Source organism: Mustela nivalis (genome assembly GCF_964662115.1).
Source record: "Mustela nivalis genome assembly, chromosome: 4".
In the NCBI taxonomy this organism is placed as follows: domain Eukaryota; kingdom Metazoa; phylum Chordata; class Mammalia; order Carnivora; family Mustelidae; genus Mustela; species Mustela nivalis.
Genome location: NC_139023.1, coordinates 87,002,706 through 87,018,835, shown reverse-complemented (window position 1 = coordinate 87,018,835; position 16,130 = coordinate 87,002,706). Strand labels below are relative to the sequence as shown.

The following is a 16,130-nucleotide window of genomic DNA, read 5'->3' as shown; positions in this document are numbered from 1 at the left end:
CATTGTTTTTATTCCAGACATTTCACATTCTTAGACTTTAGCAGTTCTAAGAATAGTTGGAGTAGATACTTCCTCAAGATTTAAAATTTTTAACTTTGTAGTAACACTTTAATTTAGACTGAGCATTGTACTAGTCACTTTCAAATAGATAAGTACACATTTTCTGTTACAACCATGTTTTCCTTAAATTATTTTTGGTACCTGGGTGACTCAGTCAGTTAAGCATCTGCCTTTGGCTCAGGTCATGATCTCAGCCCCACATTGGGTTGCCTGCTCAGTGGGGAGTCTACTTCTCCCTCTGACCCTCTTCCCCTCTCCCCTCCCTGCCCCGTGATTGCTACCTTGCTTGCTCGCCACTCTCTCTCTCCAATAAATAAATAAAATCTTAGTATTTTTTTTCCTGAATTATTTTCTTTATTTCTAACCTTTAAGCCTGTACATATTGCAGTTCACTTTTTTTTTCCCTAAAATTTATTTGGAGAAATTTAAAGAAAATTGAAAGATACAAAACTTAAGTTCTCATATCCCAGATTTTACAGCGGTAACTTTTATTCATATTTTTTCTATTGCTTTTTAGAATCCTTTAAAATCCTACTTATTCTTTAAAAAGGATGACTATTAGAGAGTAACATGTTTAGCCTGGTGGTGAACATACTTGGTCATAGTGTTTGAATTGTTTTTCTCTGTTCTCAGTTTTCTGTTTCCCCACTGACAGAATTCTGCAGAAAGCAAATGACCTAATTTGATGTGAGGGCATGCCTAATATTCCTCAGTAGCCATTCTTATGCCAATTATTACATAAAGTTGTTATTTTTTTATTTTTTTGACAGAGAGAGAGAGATAGAGCACAAGCGGGGGAGCAGTAGGCAGAGGGAGAAGCAGACTCCCCACTGAGCAAAGAGCCCAATGCAGAGCTCAATTCTAGGACCCTGGGCTCATGACCTGAGCCAAAGGCAGATAGACACTTAACCAACTGAGCTACCCAGGTGTCCCGATAAAGTTGTTCTTAACAGATTTTAGTGTGGGGCAAAGAGAACTTCATGATAAATATAAAAAAGAATCTCAGGAATAAAAGATGTAAGACAGAGGCAGAAGTGAAGTCTCTTCTCTAATATCGAAATTGATTTAGATTTACTCTGATAAGGAGGAGGAGAAGACAATGGTTAACAGTATGACAAAGTTCCAGTACAACTGACTGATATTTTATGAGGTATTTGCCTACCAACATAATTATAAAGTGAGGTGTACATGAATTTTATCCAGGTAAATATTTAGATTACCAACTTAATAACTTTTTTAAAAAATTTTTATTTAAATTCCATTTAGTTAACATACAGTGTAATATCAGTTTCAGGCACAAAATATAGTGATTCAGCACATCCATACAACACCCAGTGCTCATCACAACTTAATAACTTTAAAAAATTTGTTGTCTAAATGGGTAAGGCAGTCATGAAATAACTGCTTCCTTTTTGAAATTATTTGATAAGACCATCTGCTAATGAGATGTATGTATGTTCCATACATACATAAACCAATTTTTGGTTTAAAGAGAAATACATGCTAAATATAGTTGTTGAGGCTAGTAAAAATATTTTACCATATTTTAAAATATTTATCAGTAATGATATTGTATAAAGTGGTAATGAAACTATACTGCAGAATATTTTGAAAATTCAAATAAAATATGGAAGAAAAAATGGGTAAGACTTGTTAAAATAGAAATAAGCTAATAACCTTATAAAATTACATTGGTTTCCTAAGATGATTCGTGGATTATTTGAATTTGTGTTTACTAGCAATTATATCTCAATTTTTTTTTTAAAGATATTACTTATTTATTTGACAGAGATCACAAGTAGGCAGAGATGCAGGCAGAGAGCAAGGGGGGTGGGGAATGGCTCCCTGCTGAGCAGAGAGCCCAATGCTGGGCTCCATCCCAGGACCTTGAGATCATGACCTGAGCTGAAGGCAGAGGCTTAACCACACTGAGCCACGCAGGCGCCCCTATATCTCAGTCTTTTAACTAGAAATGTAAGTAGATAAATGGAACCAATGTAAGTTTAAAGTCTCTTAGTAATAATGATTCAAAACAAATTTAAACCATGATCTCAGCCCACAGAGAATTTATGAGCATGTCAGTTTATTGGCATTTCTTGTTTTGTATTATTTATCAGTCCCAAGTTTATTGGCATGTGCACTATACTCAGAAAATTAAGCAATACAAAACAGTGTATATATTTTGCTAGCATGAACTGAAAATAACAAACGCATGTAAGACATGAATGCAGAAGAAATGGCTATGACCTTAGTAATCAGAGAAGGTAAGGGGAAGACCGTAACATCTGAAATGATCTTTGTATAATGAACTCAGTAATATTAACTGATATTTTGCATAGTTTGTCTCCATAGAACATTCTAAAGCATGTTCATTTATATTACCTTCATGACTCTGAAAAGAGATAGCTATTTCTCTTATCCTTGACTTAACGAGAGGAATTGAAGCAGGGAAACATTCAGTGAGTAGGTCAGACTCAGTGAGGCTAATAAGTGGAGGAGATATTTAAGATATTTACGAGTTTTCCTTTAGCAGAGAGAATACTAAAGAGCATACTTATTTTAGATAGTTTGAGTAAAAGTGCAGAACTAAAAATGTTGGTGAAGAAGAAAAGTGAGAAAATCAATTTGACTAATGATAAGTTTATACTGTAGAGTTGGTTAATTCCAGAGAATTAATTCCAGAGAGAACTTTTGGTTATCTCTCCATTGCTAGCCATTGTGCTAAAGAATTAAGTTAGTAAGTTAGAAAGTTGTTAGGTAGGGTGGCATGGGAAATTAAAAGTTTATAGTAAGCATAGATCCTGTACAGTGTGATGAACCACATGATTGCTTGTTCAGTGAAATAAACACTTGAAATTTTCAAGTGGAGTTTTCCTTTATTCACAGAATAGGTTAATTACCATATTCAATTGATTGATATAAAATTATGCAGCTAATTTATATTTAAATTACTGATATTTGATATTTAATGTATTATTTTGCCATTTTATTAAGGGATTTTTAATGTGCACAAGCTTTTGTACATTGCAGCTAAATTTTAAACGAGTTCATATATTATGTAAGATAAATTTGACTTCTGATTTCATTATTGAATATAATATCTTTCAGTTTAAAGACCTTATTTAAAATCCAAAGAAACTACTTAAAATATTTAATTATTTTTGCCTATTATTTTCTTTAGAATATCTTTAATAATAAATGCTTCCGTACATAGAATGCTTATCCTGTGGCAGTTACTGTGCTAAAACTTGACACATGTAATTTCAGTTCTTACCATAAATCTGTGAAGTTGTCCTCATTTCGTAAAAGAGAAAACCAATAGCATTTGTGTTATTCACTTAAGATTACATTGCTAGTAAAATGGTAAAGACAGAATTTAAACCCAGTACTGTCTGCTGTCAAACTGAGCTAAATACTGTTTCTAGTCATTTTTCTGTCTCATATATACAAAGTTCTAATTTTATATGCATAGCACTGTTATATAGTATGGGTATATAGAGATGAGCTTGACACCTTAAGGAGGAGACCATGTACTGAAAGATATGATTGCTGGGAGTATAGGCATATAAGTGACATGAATGCCTGAAGAAAAAGTAAAACCACTGTTTAAATTAGTGCTAATATTTTTATATAAAGAGTTTTTGCCTATTGAGATTAAAAAAAAAAAAAAGGTACCAGAGGATGGGCAGACTAAGTAAGTGAATAATTTTAAACTGCAAGACTTAAAACCGTACAAACTGGCAGTACAACAAATCAGAAATCAGAGATTATTGATTGTAAATACTAACAGGGCCACATTTGTGTTCACCATTATATTCCCAGAGTCTAGAACAGAGTCTGGCACACAGAACACACTCTGTAGGTATTTATTTAGTCAGTAAAACAACATGAAAAAATGCTGAACCCTACTTGTAGTTAGGAAGTTCAGCTAAAATGAGTTAACAGTTCTTAGTGATCAGTTAATTCCCAAGCTACATCCTTTCACTCTCCCAGAGAGAGAAAGAGGGAGGGACAAGGGATGGGAAGGGAAAGGTAGAAGGAAGTATAATACAGGAGAAGGTACAATGAAATAGGTAAGTCAAGCATATATTTCTGATAGGAGTATAAATGGTTTCACTAATCTTAGAAAGCAATTCTGTAATTTATAGTAGCTTTGAAAAACTTTATAGACTTTGACCTAGCCATTCTACTTCTGAAATTTATACTGACAAAGTAATCCTGAGTATATAAAAATCTTCCATGAAAATATATATAAAATTATATATAACACAAAAATTTGGAAAGAGTCTAAATATCCAAGATTACTAAATGGTTAAGTAAATCCTGGCAAATCTCTTTATTGAACTCTTACTAAAGTTTTTGTTAATGTTTGTGAAATAACATGGAGAAATTTTGAGTTCAGTGAGAAAAAGCAATATATGAAATATGTACATCTAGAATAGTATAAAAAAACTACATAGAAAGAAAAACTAGAAGGAAAGATATCCACAATGCTGGATATTTGGGTAGTGGATTATCAAGTGATTTTTTTTATCTTCTAAAATTTCTCTAATAAATAATAGGTATAAAAATTAAAAATAAATGGGTATATAAAACGCATAAAATTTCTCTTATTTGAAACTGTGATTAGTATGTAAACATTGGTTTGCTATTAAATCACCTGTATCTTAATCTTCTTTTAGTATTTCAGTATAAAAGTTCTTTTAAGTTGTGAAAGAAAAATCATTTTTGACTGGTGTTAGAATATTTATATTTTGTTTTCTTAATTTCAGTTAACTTTTGTTTTCTGTCTTCCACTCCCATGATTTTAGATTTAATCCAAGACTGGTCTAGTGATAGTGCTCCGGACATTTTTTCATTTGTGCCATATACGTGGAACTTTAAAATCATGTTTCATCAATTTGAAATGATTTGGGCTGCTAATCAACACAATTGGATTGACTGTTCCACTAAACAACAGGAAAATGGTAAGAACTTAAAAATTAGGTTAAGTATTCTGTTCATTAAGAGAAATTACAACAGTGGAAATTGATGTTGATTTTATGTTTTAATAGATACTAGAATTGATTTTTTTTCCATTGTCTTATAATACTCTTGGAGAATTACTTCAGAGTTTTTATTGGACTAAGAATTTTATGTTTCATTTTCTTAGGTACGTATTTAAGCAATTTTTATTTAAAGTTTTATTGAAGTTAAAAATAAATTTTCTCTTTTTTTCCTCTTCTTGTAGTGTATCTGGCAGCCTGTGGGGAAACATTAAACATTGATTTCTCTTTGCCTTTTACGGACTTTGTTCCAGCTACGTGTAACACCAAGTTCTCTTTAAGAGTATGTATAATTGTTTGAATTCTTTATTAGTAAGTTTCATTTCTCAAAGCTTATCTTTACTTTTCCCCACTATCCCATTGTTATCCTGTAGTATTTTAGTTCTCCATTGTTCATGAGGTTCAGTGTCACAGAAATGCTGCTGTTTGTTTTTTGTAGTTCCTCAACTCCCCCTTAGAGGAGTTGAGCAATAAAAAGAAAATTCCCTGAGCTGAATATTTTCCTAACCAGTTCATTTCTAACCTTTGTGGCTAACTTACATGTTCTTTTGAAAACCCCTTCTAGCTCTAATGTTTACAGTGTATGAACTAGATTTTACAATTTCCTTTGTTTTGTTACTAATTATAAACATGATTTCAAGGGATAGCCACAAATACCTCTCTTCCTTTTTCTGAAAGGCAGCTCTAATGAGTTCAGAATTATGTGGAATACCTAATTTTAAGGTATGAACAATCAGAAGTAGTTATTAGTATTGATGGAGGTTATGATGGTAAAAATTGGCAACAATAAGAGCTGCTAATACCTATTAAACATGTTCTGTGTGACATACACAATTTCCAGTGCTTTATGTGTATTAGCTCATTTCATTCTCAGAACAGTTTACTTAAGATAGTTGTTATCTGCATTTATGAAATAGGAAACTGAGAAGCTGAGTTTATGTAACTTATCATGTGACTGGTGAGTAGCTGAATTGGAATTTGAACCCAAGTGTTATAGGTCAGGGCTTCATTCTCTTAACCACTCTGCTGTGCTACATGTTAAGAAATCAGGAATCATGGCACCCCAGTGTTTATAACATTATCAACAATAACCAAATTATAAAGGGTCCAAATGTCCATTGACTGATAAGTGGGTAAAGAGTTGTGGTATATATACCTGGTGGAATATTACTCAGCCATAAAAAAGAATGATATTGTCATTTGCCATGAAGTGGATAGAGCTTGAGTGTATTATGCTAAGTGAAATAAGTCAGAGAAAGACAAATACCATATGATTTCACTCATATGTGGAATTTAAGAAAACAGATGAACATTGGGGGGAAAATGTGAGATGCAAACCATAAAATAGACTTAACTATTGAGAACTGAGAGTTGCTAGAAAGGAGGTGAATAGGGATTGGCTAAGTGGGTGGTAGGTATTAAGGTTAAGGACACTTGCTGAGCAAAATAAGTCAACCAGAAGAAGGCATTTATCATATAATCTCCCTGATATGAGGAATTTGAGAGGCAGAGTGAGGCGGGGGGATTGGGGAGTAGGGAAGGAAAAAAATGGAACAAAATGGGATCGGGAGGGAGGCAAACCATAAGAGACTCTTAATCTCACAAAACAAACTGAGGGTTCCAGGGAGGTGGGGGTATGGAGAGGGTGGTTGGGTTATGGACATTGGGGAGGGTATCTGCTCTGGTAAGTGCTGTGAAGTGTGTAAGTCTGATGATTCACAGACCTGTACCCCTGGGGCAAATGATACATTATATGTTAATAAAAAAAAAGGGCACATGTGTTGAGTACCAGGTGTTACATGAAGTGACGAATCACTAAAGTCTCCTGAAACTAATACTATACCGAATGTTAACTAACTGGAATTTAAATACAAATTTTTTAAAAAATGTAAATAAAAACAGAAATAAAATTCTGTAGTAATCAAATCTAAAAAAAAAAAAAAAAAATCAGGCATCATGATGAACAAGATTAGGGCACCGACCTATAAGGAGAAAAGTGAAGCCAAATGAGAACATATCAATTCAGAATTCTTCAAAGCCAGTTGATAATCCAAGACAATCCTATTTTAAAAATTAAGTAGGGGCGCCTGGGTGGTATAGTCAGTTTAGGCTCAGGTTGTAATCTCAGGTTCGTGAGATCCAGCCCTGCATTGGGCTCCATGCTCAGCACAGAGTCTCCTTGAGTCTCTCTCCCTCTGCTCCTCCCACTGCACTCTTCCCCCTGTCTCTCTGTCTCTAAGCTAAATCTTTAAAAAAAAAAAAAACTAATAAAATGCAGAACATATTCCACCTGAGCTTATTGTCAGTGAGATGATTTTGGTTTTATTTATATATTTTTTAAAGATTTTTATTTATTTGAAAGAGAGAGAGCACGAGTGGAGGGGGGAGAGAAACTCAAGAAGACTGTGCTGAGCATGGAGCCCAACATAGGGCTCAATCTCACAACTTTGAGGTCATGACTTGAGCTGAAGGCAAATGCTTAACCAACTGAGCCACCAGGCATTCCTCAGTGAGATGATTTTTAATTTTTTTTTTTTTTTTTTTTTTTACTGAGTTACATGTGAAATACCCATGGATACCCATAGAGATAATCTTTTTACTATTTTGTGAAAACTATGCTATTTATTCCCTTACTTTTTTTTTTAACTTTCTAATCAGAATTTAGTTAAAGAAAAAAAAAGAAGAGCAGAATTTAGTTTTAGTCAATGTTAAATCTTATCCCAGTTACTTAACTGACTTGATTATAAAATATGCCTTTTGAAATTTATTTTCTTTTGAATTTATTCTCAAGATTATTATTAACAGGTTTGGCTGTAAATAGGAACCTAACATATTTATGTACCTGTTTTATTACTTTGGATTATTATAAATTATTTTTTAGGGAGAAGATGTTGATCTTCATTTATTTCTACCAGATTGCCACCCCAGTAAATATTCATTATTTATGTTGGTAAAGAATTGCCACCCAAATAAAATGACTCATGATACTGGTATTCCTGCTGAGTGTCAAAGTGGTCAGAAAACAGTTAAACCAAAATGGCGGAATATTACACAAGAAAAGTGAGTATATAAAATTAATGATTTAAGTATTTGTGTTTATATGTGGATTTAAGTATTTGTGTTTGTATGTGGATTCTTCTGATTTTAAAAAAAAATAAAGTTGATTATTTGTAAGTGGTCTTTGTACACAGTTAAATGAATTAAATAACTGACCAGAATTTTATTTTTTGTTCTTCAAAGAGCTGGTTGGGTTGAATGCTGGACTGTCCCAAGTGTCATGCTTACAATTGATTATACATGGCATCCAATTTATCCACAAAAGGCAGATGAGCAACTAAAACAATCATGTAAGTGTTTTTTATATGATTTGTACTTTGAAACATCTGGTTTATGATTGATAGCCATTAAAAGTATAAAAATTTTTTTTATTTGGAAATTTATCTATTCATTTGTTGTAATTTTAAACATTTAAAAATCTTTTAAGAATATTTGGCATAATTAAAACTAACTTTCATTGAGTATTTACTGTGTATCAAATACTATATCAGGCTGTTTACTGGTTTACATTATGTCATTTAATCCTTACAACTCTGTGAGATAAATGTTGTTATTGTAGGTTTGAACAAATGTGTTCAGAGAAAGTAAATAATTTTTTCAAGTTCTGCCAAGCTAGAAACAGAAGAGCTAGAATATCAAATAAAGTGTATGTGGATATAAATATATTTAAAGCATTTGGCTTCATGAAATGTTAGTTTTTTTAATGCATTTTCACAACTATCATATCATACCAGTTTCCCTGAGGCTTTTGTACCTTATTACCAGGGTCCAAAATGAAATTAGAGTCAAGTGATATTTTCTTTGTATTTTTCTAGTGAGTTAAATGTACAAATAGTTTTCATAATTTTTCTTATGAGCTTGATTATGTCACACTGCATTTGAATAGCTGTTTATGTGAAAACAACTTTGTACTTTAATGCCCAAGTATAGATAAAGCCCTGACTGTGACCTGAATTTATATTACAGGGATTTGAGAATGTTAATAGGAAATTTTCTTTGTTTCTATACCATCTTATTTGTGTATTTCTACACATATTTCAATGAAGTCTGTTTTAGTTCACATTCTTAACTTTAGTCTGGCAGGTCATTTTCATTATATACTATAGATACTCTATTGTAGTTGATTTCCTGAAAAATTACAAAACAGAATTTCTTAGAGAATGATTCCTTAAAGGACTTTTGAGAAATTCCCCACCACAATTTTTTTTCCTTAATTTTTTTCAGTATCAGAAATGGAAGAAACAATGCTATCTGTATTAAGGCCATCCCAGAAAACATCAGACAGAGTTGTTTCTTCTCCTTCTACGTCTTCACGCCCACCTATTGATCCCTCAGAACTTCCACCTGATAAACTTCATGTAGAAATGGAACTTTCCCCAGATTCTCAAATAACTCTTTATGGACCACTATTAAATGCCTTCTTATGTATAAAGGTATGATTTTTAAAAGATCTTACACATTCTCAAACATAGGCAAAATGGATACTATCTAATTAAAATTGAGACCGTCTGAAGTAGCCAGTTTTGGTGGTTTAAAGTTGTTGAAGATAATCTTGGCTAGACTTCCGGTGCTAGAGTTTATTATAAACTTATTTATTAAAAATAGTGTACTTCTCAGTTGAGTTTTTATTTTGTATTTTTAGCATTTAATATATTCTAGGAATTGTGCTAGTTGCTGGAGATAGAGATGATACAGCATCTGTTCTCAAGGAAGTAAGTTAGAGGATATAGTAGGATAGACATATATAAGGACAGATTTTAACACATTGTAATGTAACACAGCAAAAGAAGTACAAGAGAACTTTGTCATCTGAGAGTAATAAAATAAAACCAAGAAGAGCTGACTTTTTAAGTAAATTCAGTAAAAACAGAAAACTTTATTTCATGCTAAGTAATAAACAAAGATTTGTTTGCATCACTATCTTCACTTATCACTGATAGCTTTCCCTGTGATTTGAGCAGTTATCTAATATCACTTTTAGCAACTTCATGAAATTTTGCATTTTTCCAGGATTTTGCTAAATCACTTTGCTTTAGATTTTCATCATACTGTTGGATGCTTTACTGCATCTGATGAACAAAGTGAGACTAATTGTCCAAACATTAACAGTCATGAGCAGTAGAGTTATTTGTGGGATAGGTTTTTGCATGAGTCTGATTTTTCAGTGTTTACTTGTTTGCTTCTTTTTGTGATTTCACAACTGTGGAGGTTTGGTTATGGAATGCTTAGGTAACAGGCAATCCTGTAATGTACACTGACAGGTGTAATTAATTCCAGAAACGGTTTAGGATGATCAGGGTTAATTGGGGAAAGAGAGTCAAGGTTTGTTAACAAAGGTTCTCTGGAAGTGCTAGCTGAACAGGTTTTTATATTTAAATTTTTATATTTGAGTTACTGTTGTATATAAACTACTGTAAAGCATCAGATGATATAATTTAAGATAAAACTTGCAAGGGACAATGTACTTAATATTTGTGGAAATCTAAAGTTTTGGTTTGGTTTTAGGAGAGATTCCTGAAGGAGTGATTCTTCAGATATTCAAAGGGGAGAAATACACAAACATACATACACACCTATGCATTTTTTTTCTTGTGACCATAGTTTGACCCAAAGTATCCTTCAAATATTTCTCCCAATATTTTTTTTTAAAGATTTTATTTATTTATTTGACAGAGAGAAATCACAAGTAGATGGAGAGGCAGGCAGAGAGAGAGAGAGAGAGGGAAGCAGGCTCCCTGCCAAGCAGAGAGCCCGATGCGGGACTCAATCCCAGGACCCTGAGATCATGACCTGAGCTGAAGGCAGCGGCTTAACCCACTGAGCCACCCAGGCGCCCCTTCTCCCAATATTTTATTTTCTTGGGATTGCTTGTGAATATTAAGGATTTAAAGTGTAATTTTCAAGTTATAATTTCCCTGAAGAGACTGAACTGTATTTTAATTTAAATGTAAGTAATGATTTAGTTAGCAAATGAGGATGGATATATTGATATAATACCAGTTTTGAATACTACTTAAGAGGTATTATCACTGTTTTTTTTGCATCACTCTATGTATACTGAGCCTCAGTTTTTTTCTTTTAAAAATTCCATAATACATACTTGTCAAAATTAAAAGGATGATAACAAAGTATAAAGAGAAAGGAGTAAATGCCTTTTTAAGATTTCTTTACAAATTCTTCATAAATGTAACCTCTCTTGTTAGTTGGTTTTAATGCAGTCTCTTCCATGCATTAAGATTTTATAACAACTATTTAGTAGTGTAGTAGTGTCAGAGGTTTGTTGTACTAAAGTTTTTTTTGTTTGTTTGTTTTTTGTCGTACTAAAGTTTATATTAGTATTTGCATCCATCAAATTAACATAGAACTTGTATGAAGTAGCTATTAAAACAAATTAAAAATTTTAAAGGTTTGGAATATTTTTAAAAATACGTATTTCCCAACTTTTGTAGCAACATGGACAAGACTGGAAGAGATTATGCTGAGTGAAATAAGTCAAGCAGAGAGAGTCAGTTATCATATGGTTTCACTTACTTGCGGAGCATAACAAATATCATGGAGGACATGGGGAGTTAGAGAGAAGGGAGTTGGGGGAAATTGGAAGGGGAGGTGAATCATGAGAGACTATGGACTCTGAAAAACAATCTTTGAGGGGTTTGAAGTGGCAGGGGCCGGTGGGAGTTTGGGGGAACCAGGTGGTGGGTATTATAGAGGGCATGGATTGCATGGAGCACTGGGTGTGGTGCAAAAATAATGAATACTGTTATGCTGAAAATAAGTAAAAATAAATAAATAAATATGTATTTAAAACATGACAAATAAAAATTTTTCTAGGCCAATGAGCTCCATGCTTGCTTTTATTAGGAATATAAGTAGCTCTTTGTCTTTTTTTTTATCTTCTTTTTTTCTTTCTGCCTACCAGAAAGTTTAGTGTCATGCTAAATGAGATGTATTCTATTTTAATACATAACTTACGTTCTACTTAGTGTTAGAATGTATGTATATATAAAAGAAAACAGAGAATGTGAAAATTCATGTAACTGAGATTGTATTTTCCTTAATTACTATAATTAAACATCAAGAAATTCTGAATAGACTAGAAAAAAATCATATTTGTTTGACCGTTTATGAAAAATTGATTTCCAGAATCCACGAAAGAAACTAGGGTTACCATTATTATTACCAGGAAATTTGAGAAGAATATATACAAACATGCATTAAAATTTGTGAGAATATTTTATGGAACTGTTTACATCTTCTGAATTGACTTCTCTTAGTCTTACTATGTTTTTTCTTAATGGAAGAAGGAAAATCTGAATCTAGATAGTGATAGCATGTCAGTGGTAGTCAGTAGTAACTGTGGATGAAGGGTTGGTATATGTGGCATATATGTTTTTCTTATTAGAAAAAAATTAATATTGAAAACAGACTACCTGTAGGTTGTTTTTTCTCCCCCTCTCCGGCTTCTCTGAATTTATTAGCTCCCTTCTTTTAACTATAGTGGTAATTCTTTTTCCTCTTCTTTGAGAAATGGGTATTATTGCATAAATAGGCTAGGGGAAAAAACGGTAGTGTCCTGTTATTTGAAGTAGTTACTTGACACTCATGATAAAATACCTCTAGGAAAATAAAATTTCATAGAGCTTTTAAGTTGATTGGAAAAACAGCTTGCTTTCTCATGTTTAAATTCATTCATGCTGCAAACTTGACAAAAGAACACATCTTTTTCAGTTATATAAGTTATTGCTTTTTTTCTGGGATTGTTTGGAATTTGTTTTAGAGATAGTTCAGTTTTGCATACTACCTACCATAAAATGGAAATGGAACTTTTATTTGTACTTGTAATAATTTATGTACATTTATTAATCTTAATATACCATAATAGTTTACCATAATATATTATTACTTACTTTATACTTTGGTCAACCTTTTGGTAATTTTTTTAGTGAATCCTCAAGAAGTTAACCTTTGCAGATGGAGTTCACATACTAAAAAAACAAAATTAAACTAAAACACACAAAACTTAAACCACACAGTCAACATCAAACATTTAACATGAGGCTCATGTTTTAAGGGATTTATAATTTAAAAGTACATTTTGTTTATAATTTTCAATATGTACTAATATGATAACTCATAAAGGACTCCTTGTTTATAATTTTCAATATGTACTAATATGATAACTCATAAACAGACTCTTTAAAAACAGTCATTGACACATTTAATAAAAATTAGCAAATGTTCTCTACTATTTTGGGGATTCAATATTCCTTAAAGAATTTGCTATGAGTTTTTTCTGTTTCAGATAATTAAATGTAGATTGTTTTGGTGGTGAAATTGAACATTAGGCCCAAGAGAACATTTTTCTTTTGACTTTAATAATCTACAGGAATCTTTTCTGTTTTTAAGTTTAAAAATTGCAAGAGACTTAAGAGACTTCTAAGAAATCTTTTAAAAATAAGAAATAACTTAAAAATCTTTTAAAAATTAGAGTAGGATTATTAACAATTGACTAAAATGAATATAACTCATTTTTATTGATTTGTTGGTAATTCTTAGTATGTCAAAAGCTAATAAACATGAACATTGTACACTGATTCCATTTATCAGTTGTATGGAGGTAGGGTGTAGAGGTGGTTGGGTCTGGAGGCCATTTGTAGATAAACATCACTGAAGGAAATATTTTACTTTTCTCCTTTCTCTGACATCCATGCCCATTGCAAACTATTGGACCTGTCTTCAGGACCAGAATGGCATGTGTATTTTGAAAAGGCTTCTCAAGTGATCTGAGGACTGCTGCTTTGAGTACTTCTAGATCTTTAGTGTTGATTGAAATCCATTAGAAATTTATTTTTAGCTTTAGAAATTTAATGTTTGAATTTAGGATAAAAACTAATGTTTATTTACATTTATATTTGTGCTTGAGTTTGTCCATGCTTCAGAGTTATATAATAAAGGCAATTATCAAGATGTCAAGTGGGTTCTAAGTAGGACCTGTGTTACTAGAGCCAGATAACAATAGAGAATGTATCAGTTTTGTGAGTCCATATATGTGGGATTTTATTACCAGCCCCACCACTAATTAACCAAGCCCTTCAACATCATTTCCTATGAAAAGATATTTAATTGGCCAGATTGATTGACTAGAATTCTAGCTAGAAAATAAATGTGTCGGGACACCTGGGTGGCTCAGTTGGTTGGACGACTGCCTTCGGCTCAGGTCATGATCCTGGAGTCCCGGGATCGAGTCCCGCATCGGACTCCCAGCTCCATGGGGAGTCTGCTTCTCTCTCTGACCTTCTCCTCGTTCATGCTCTCTCTCACTGTCTCTCTCTCAAGTAAATAAATTAAAAAAAAAAATCACAAAAAAAAAGAAAATAAATGTGTCAATAAATAAAATGCAGAATTTATCAAAATACTGACTTGATTTCTAATATTGAACAAATATGGTTAACTGTGTTAGGAATATTTTAACAGCTTTTGATTACTACTAACAGATCAAATAGATAAAATTTAAATTCAGAATAATGGGAAGAAAAAAAGAATTTCATTTAAAATAAGTCCAAGAAAGACAAATACCATTTGATTTCACTTATATGTGGAATTTAAGAAACAAATGAGCATGGGGGGAGAAAAAGAGAGAGGCAAACCAAGAAACAGACTCTTCACTGTAGAGAACAACCTGATGGTTGCCCGAGGGAGTGGGTATGGGGATGGGTGAAATAAAGGATGGGGATTAAGGAGGACAGTTGTGATGAGCGCACCGAGTATTTGATGTAAGTGATGAATCACTAAATCGTACTCAATGAAACTAATATTACACTGTGTAAACTAAGTGGAATTTAAATAAAAACCTTAAAAAAAAGAAAAAAATAACAAAAAAGAAAAAAAGAATTTAAATAAAAACCTTAAAAAAAGAAAAAATAACAAATAAATTTAAATTCTGACACAAAAGGAACCAGAATATTAATAGTTAAAATACTTTGCATAAGAAGCCAGGATGGATTATGAGAAAGGGTGTTTTGGTAACTATTGATAACACATGTATTTTTCATCAGTAACCAAAATTGGAGATTCTTATTTAAGATGTTAAAAACACTTCTGATAAATATTTCACCCAGAATATATGGATTGTAATAGTTTGCTAATTGGATTTAGTCAAATTAATTTTTAGTGAATTGATCTTCCCTTAAAGGATGTCTCTAGGTACTATTGCCTCAGAACTCTGAGAAAGATTGAAAACTGTTGAACATTTCATATTTTCAGTTTTCTTCTAGGACCTAAATTGCAAGTTTTTGCTATAATTGGAAGTGGTGTTGTCATGAAACTTTACTATAAACTTATGTAATTTTTTATTTTTGTTTTTTGGGTTTTTTTTGTTTTTTGCTACAGAATGTTTATTTGCTAAGTAGCCAAGTAAGTATATGCCTTAAGTATATATATCTTTTTTTTGTTGTTGGTTTTTCATTTCAAGGAAGCAGACCATATACTTTTAACTAAATAAAATAGTTGAAGGAAATGCTTGGTTTACAAAATTCAGACTCTAAGTTGAAAAGTTATTGTTACATACCTCTTTAATAGAAGTTTGTTCTTAATATTTATAGGAAAATTACTTTGGGGAAGATGACATGTATATGGATTTTGAAGAGGTTATTTCAAGTCCTGTTCTGTCACTGTCAACATCATCCAGCTCTGGGTGGACTGCTGTTGGGATGGAAAATGACAAAAAGGAAAATGAAAGTTCAGCCAAGTCAATTCATCCGCTTACCTTACGTCCTTGGGATATTACTGTACTTGTTAATTTGTACAAAGTTCATGGACGTCTTCCTGTTGTAAGTGTTTATGTATCAGAATAGTCTGGAGTATATTACGAAATTCACTCAACTTAAACTGTAAGTGTGTGTACACACATGCACACACTAATAAAAAAATCAGATTTGAAAACTTGAAAATTTATCCTTTTACCATAAT

General features: G+C 32.2%; 1 protein-coding gene across 16 annotated transcripts in view; it reads left to right on the top strand.

Annotated features, from left to right (window-relative positions):
* The window catches only part of BLTP1 (bridge-like lipid transfer protein family member 1), a 217,015-nt gene that overhangs the window by 53,106 nt on the left and 147,779 nt on the right, over positions 1-16,130 (top strand). For all 16 annotated transcript variants that reach the window (XM_082726767.1, XM_082726764.1, XM_082726765.1 and 13 more), the window contains exons 17-22: positions 4,872-5,027; positions 5,291-5,388; positions 7,987-8,165; positions 8,346-8,452; positions 9,387-9,595; positions 15,764-15,991. In XM_082726767.1, coding sequence (XP_082582893.1) covers positions 4,872-5,027; positions 5,291-5,388; positions 7,987-8,165; positions 8,346-8,452; positions 9,387-9,595; positions 15,764-15,991 — 977 coding nt within the window. The remainder of the gene's footprint in view (positions 1-4,871; positions 5,028-5,290; positions 5,389-7,986; positions 8,166-8,345; positions 8,453-9,386; positions 9,596-15,763; positions 15,992-16,130) is intronic.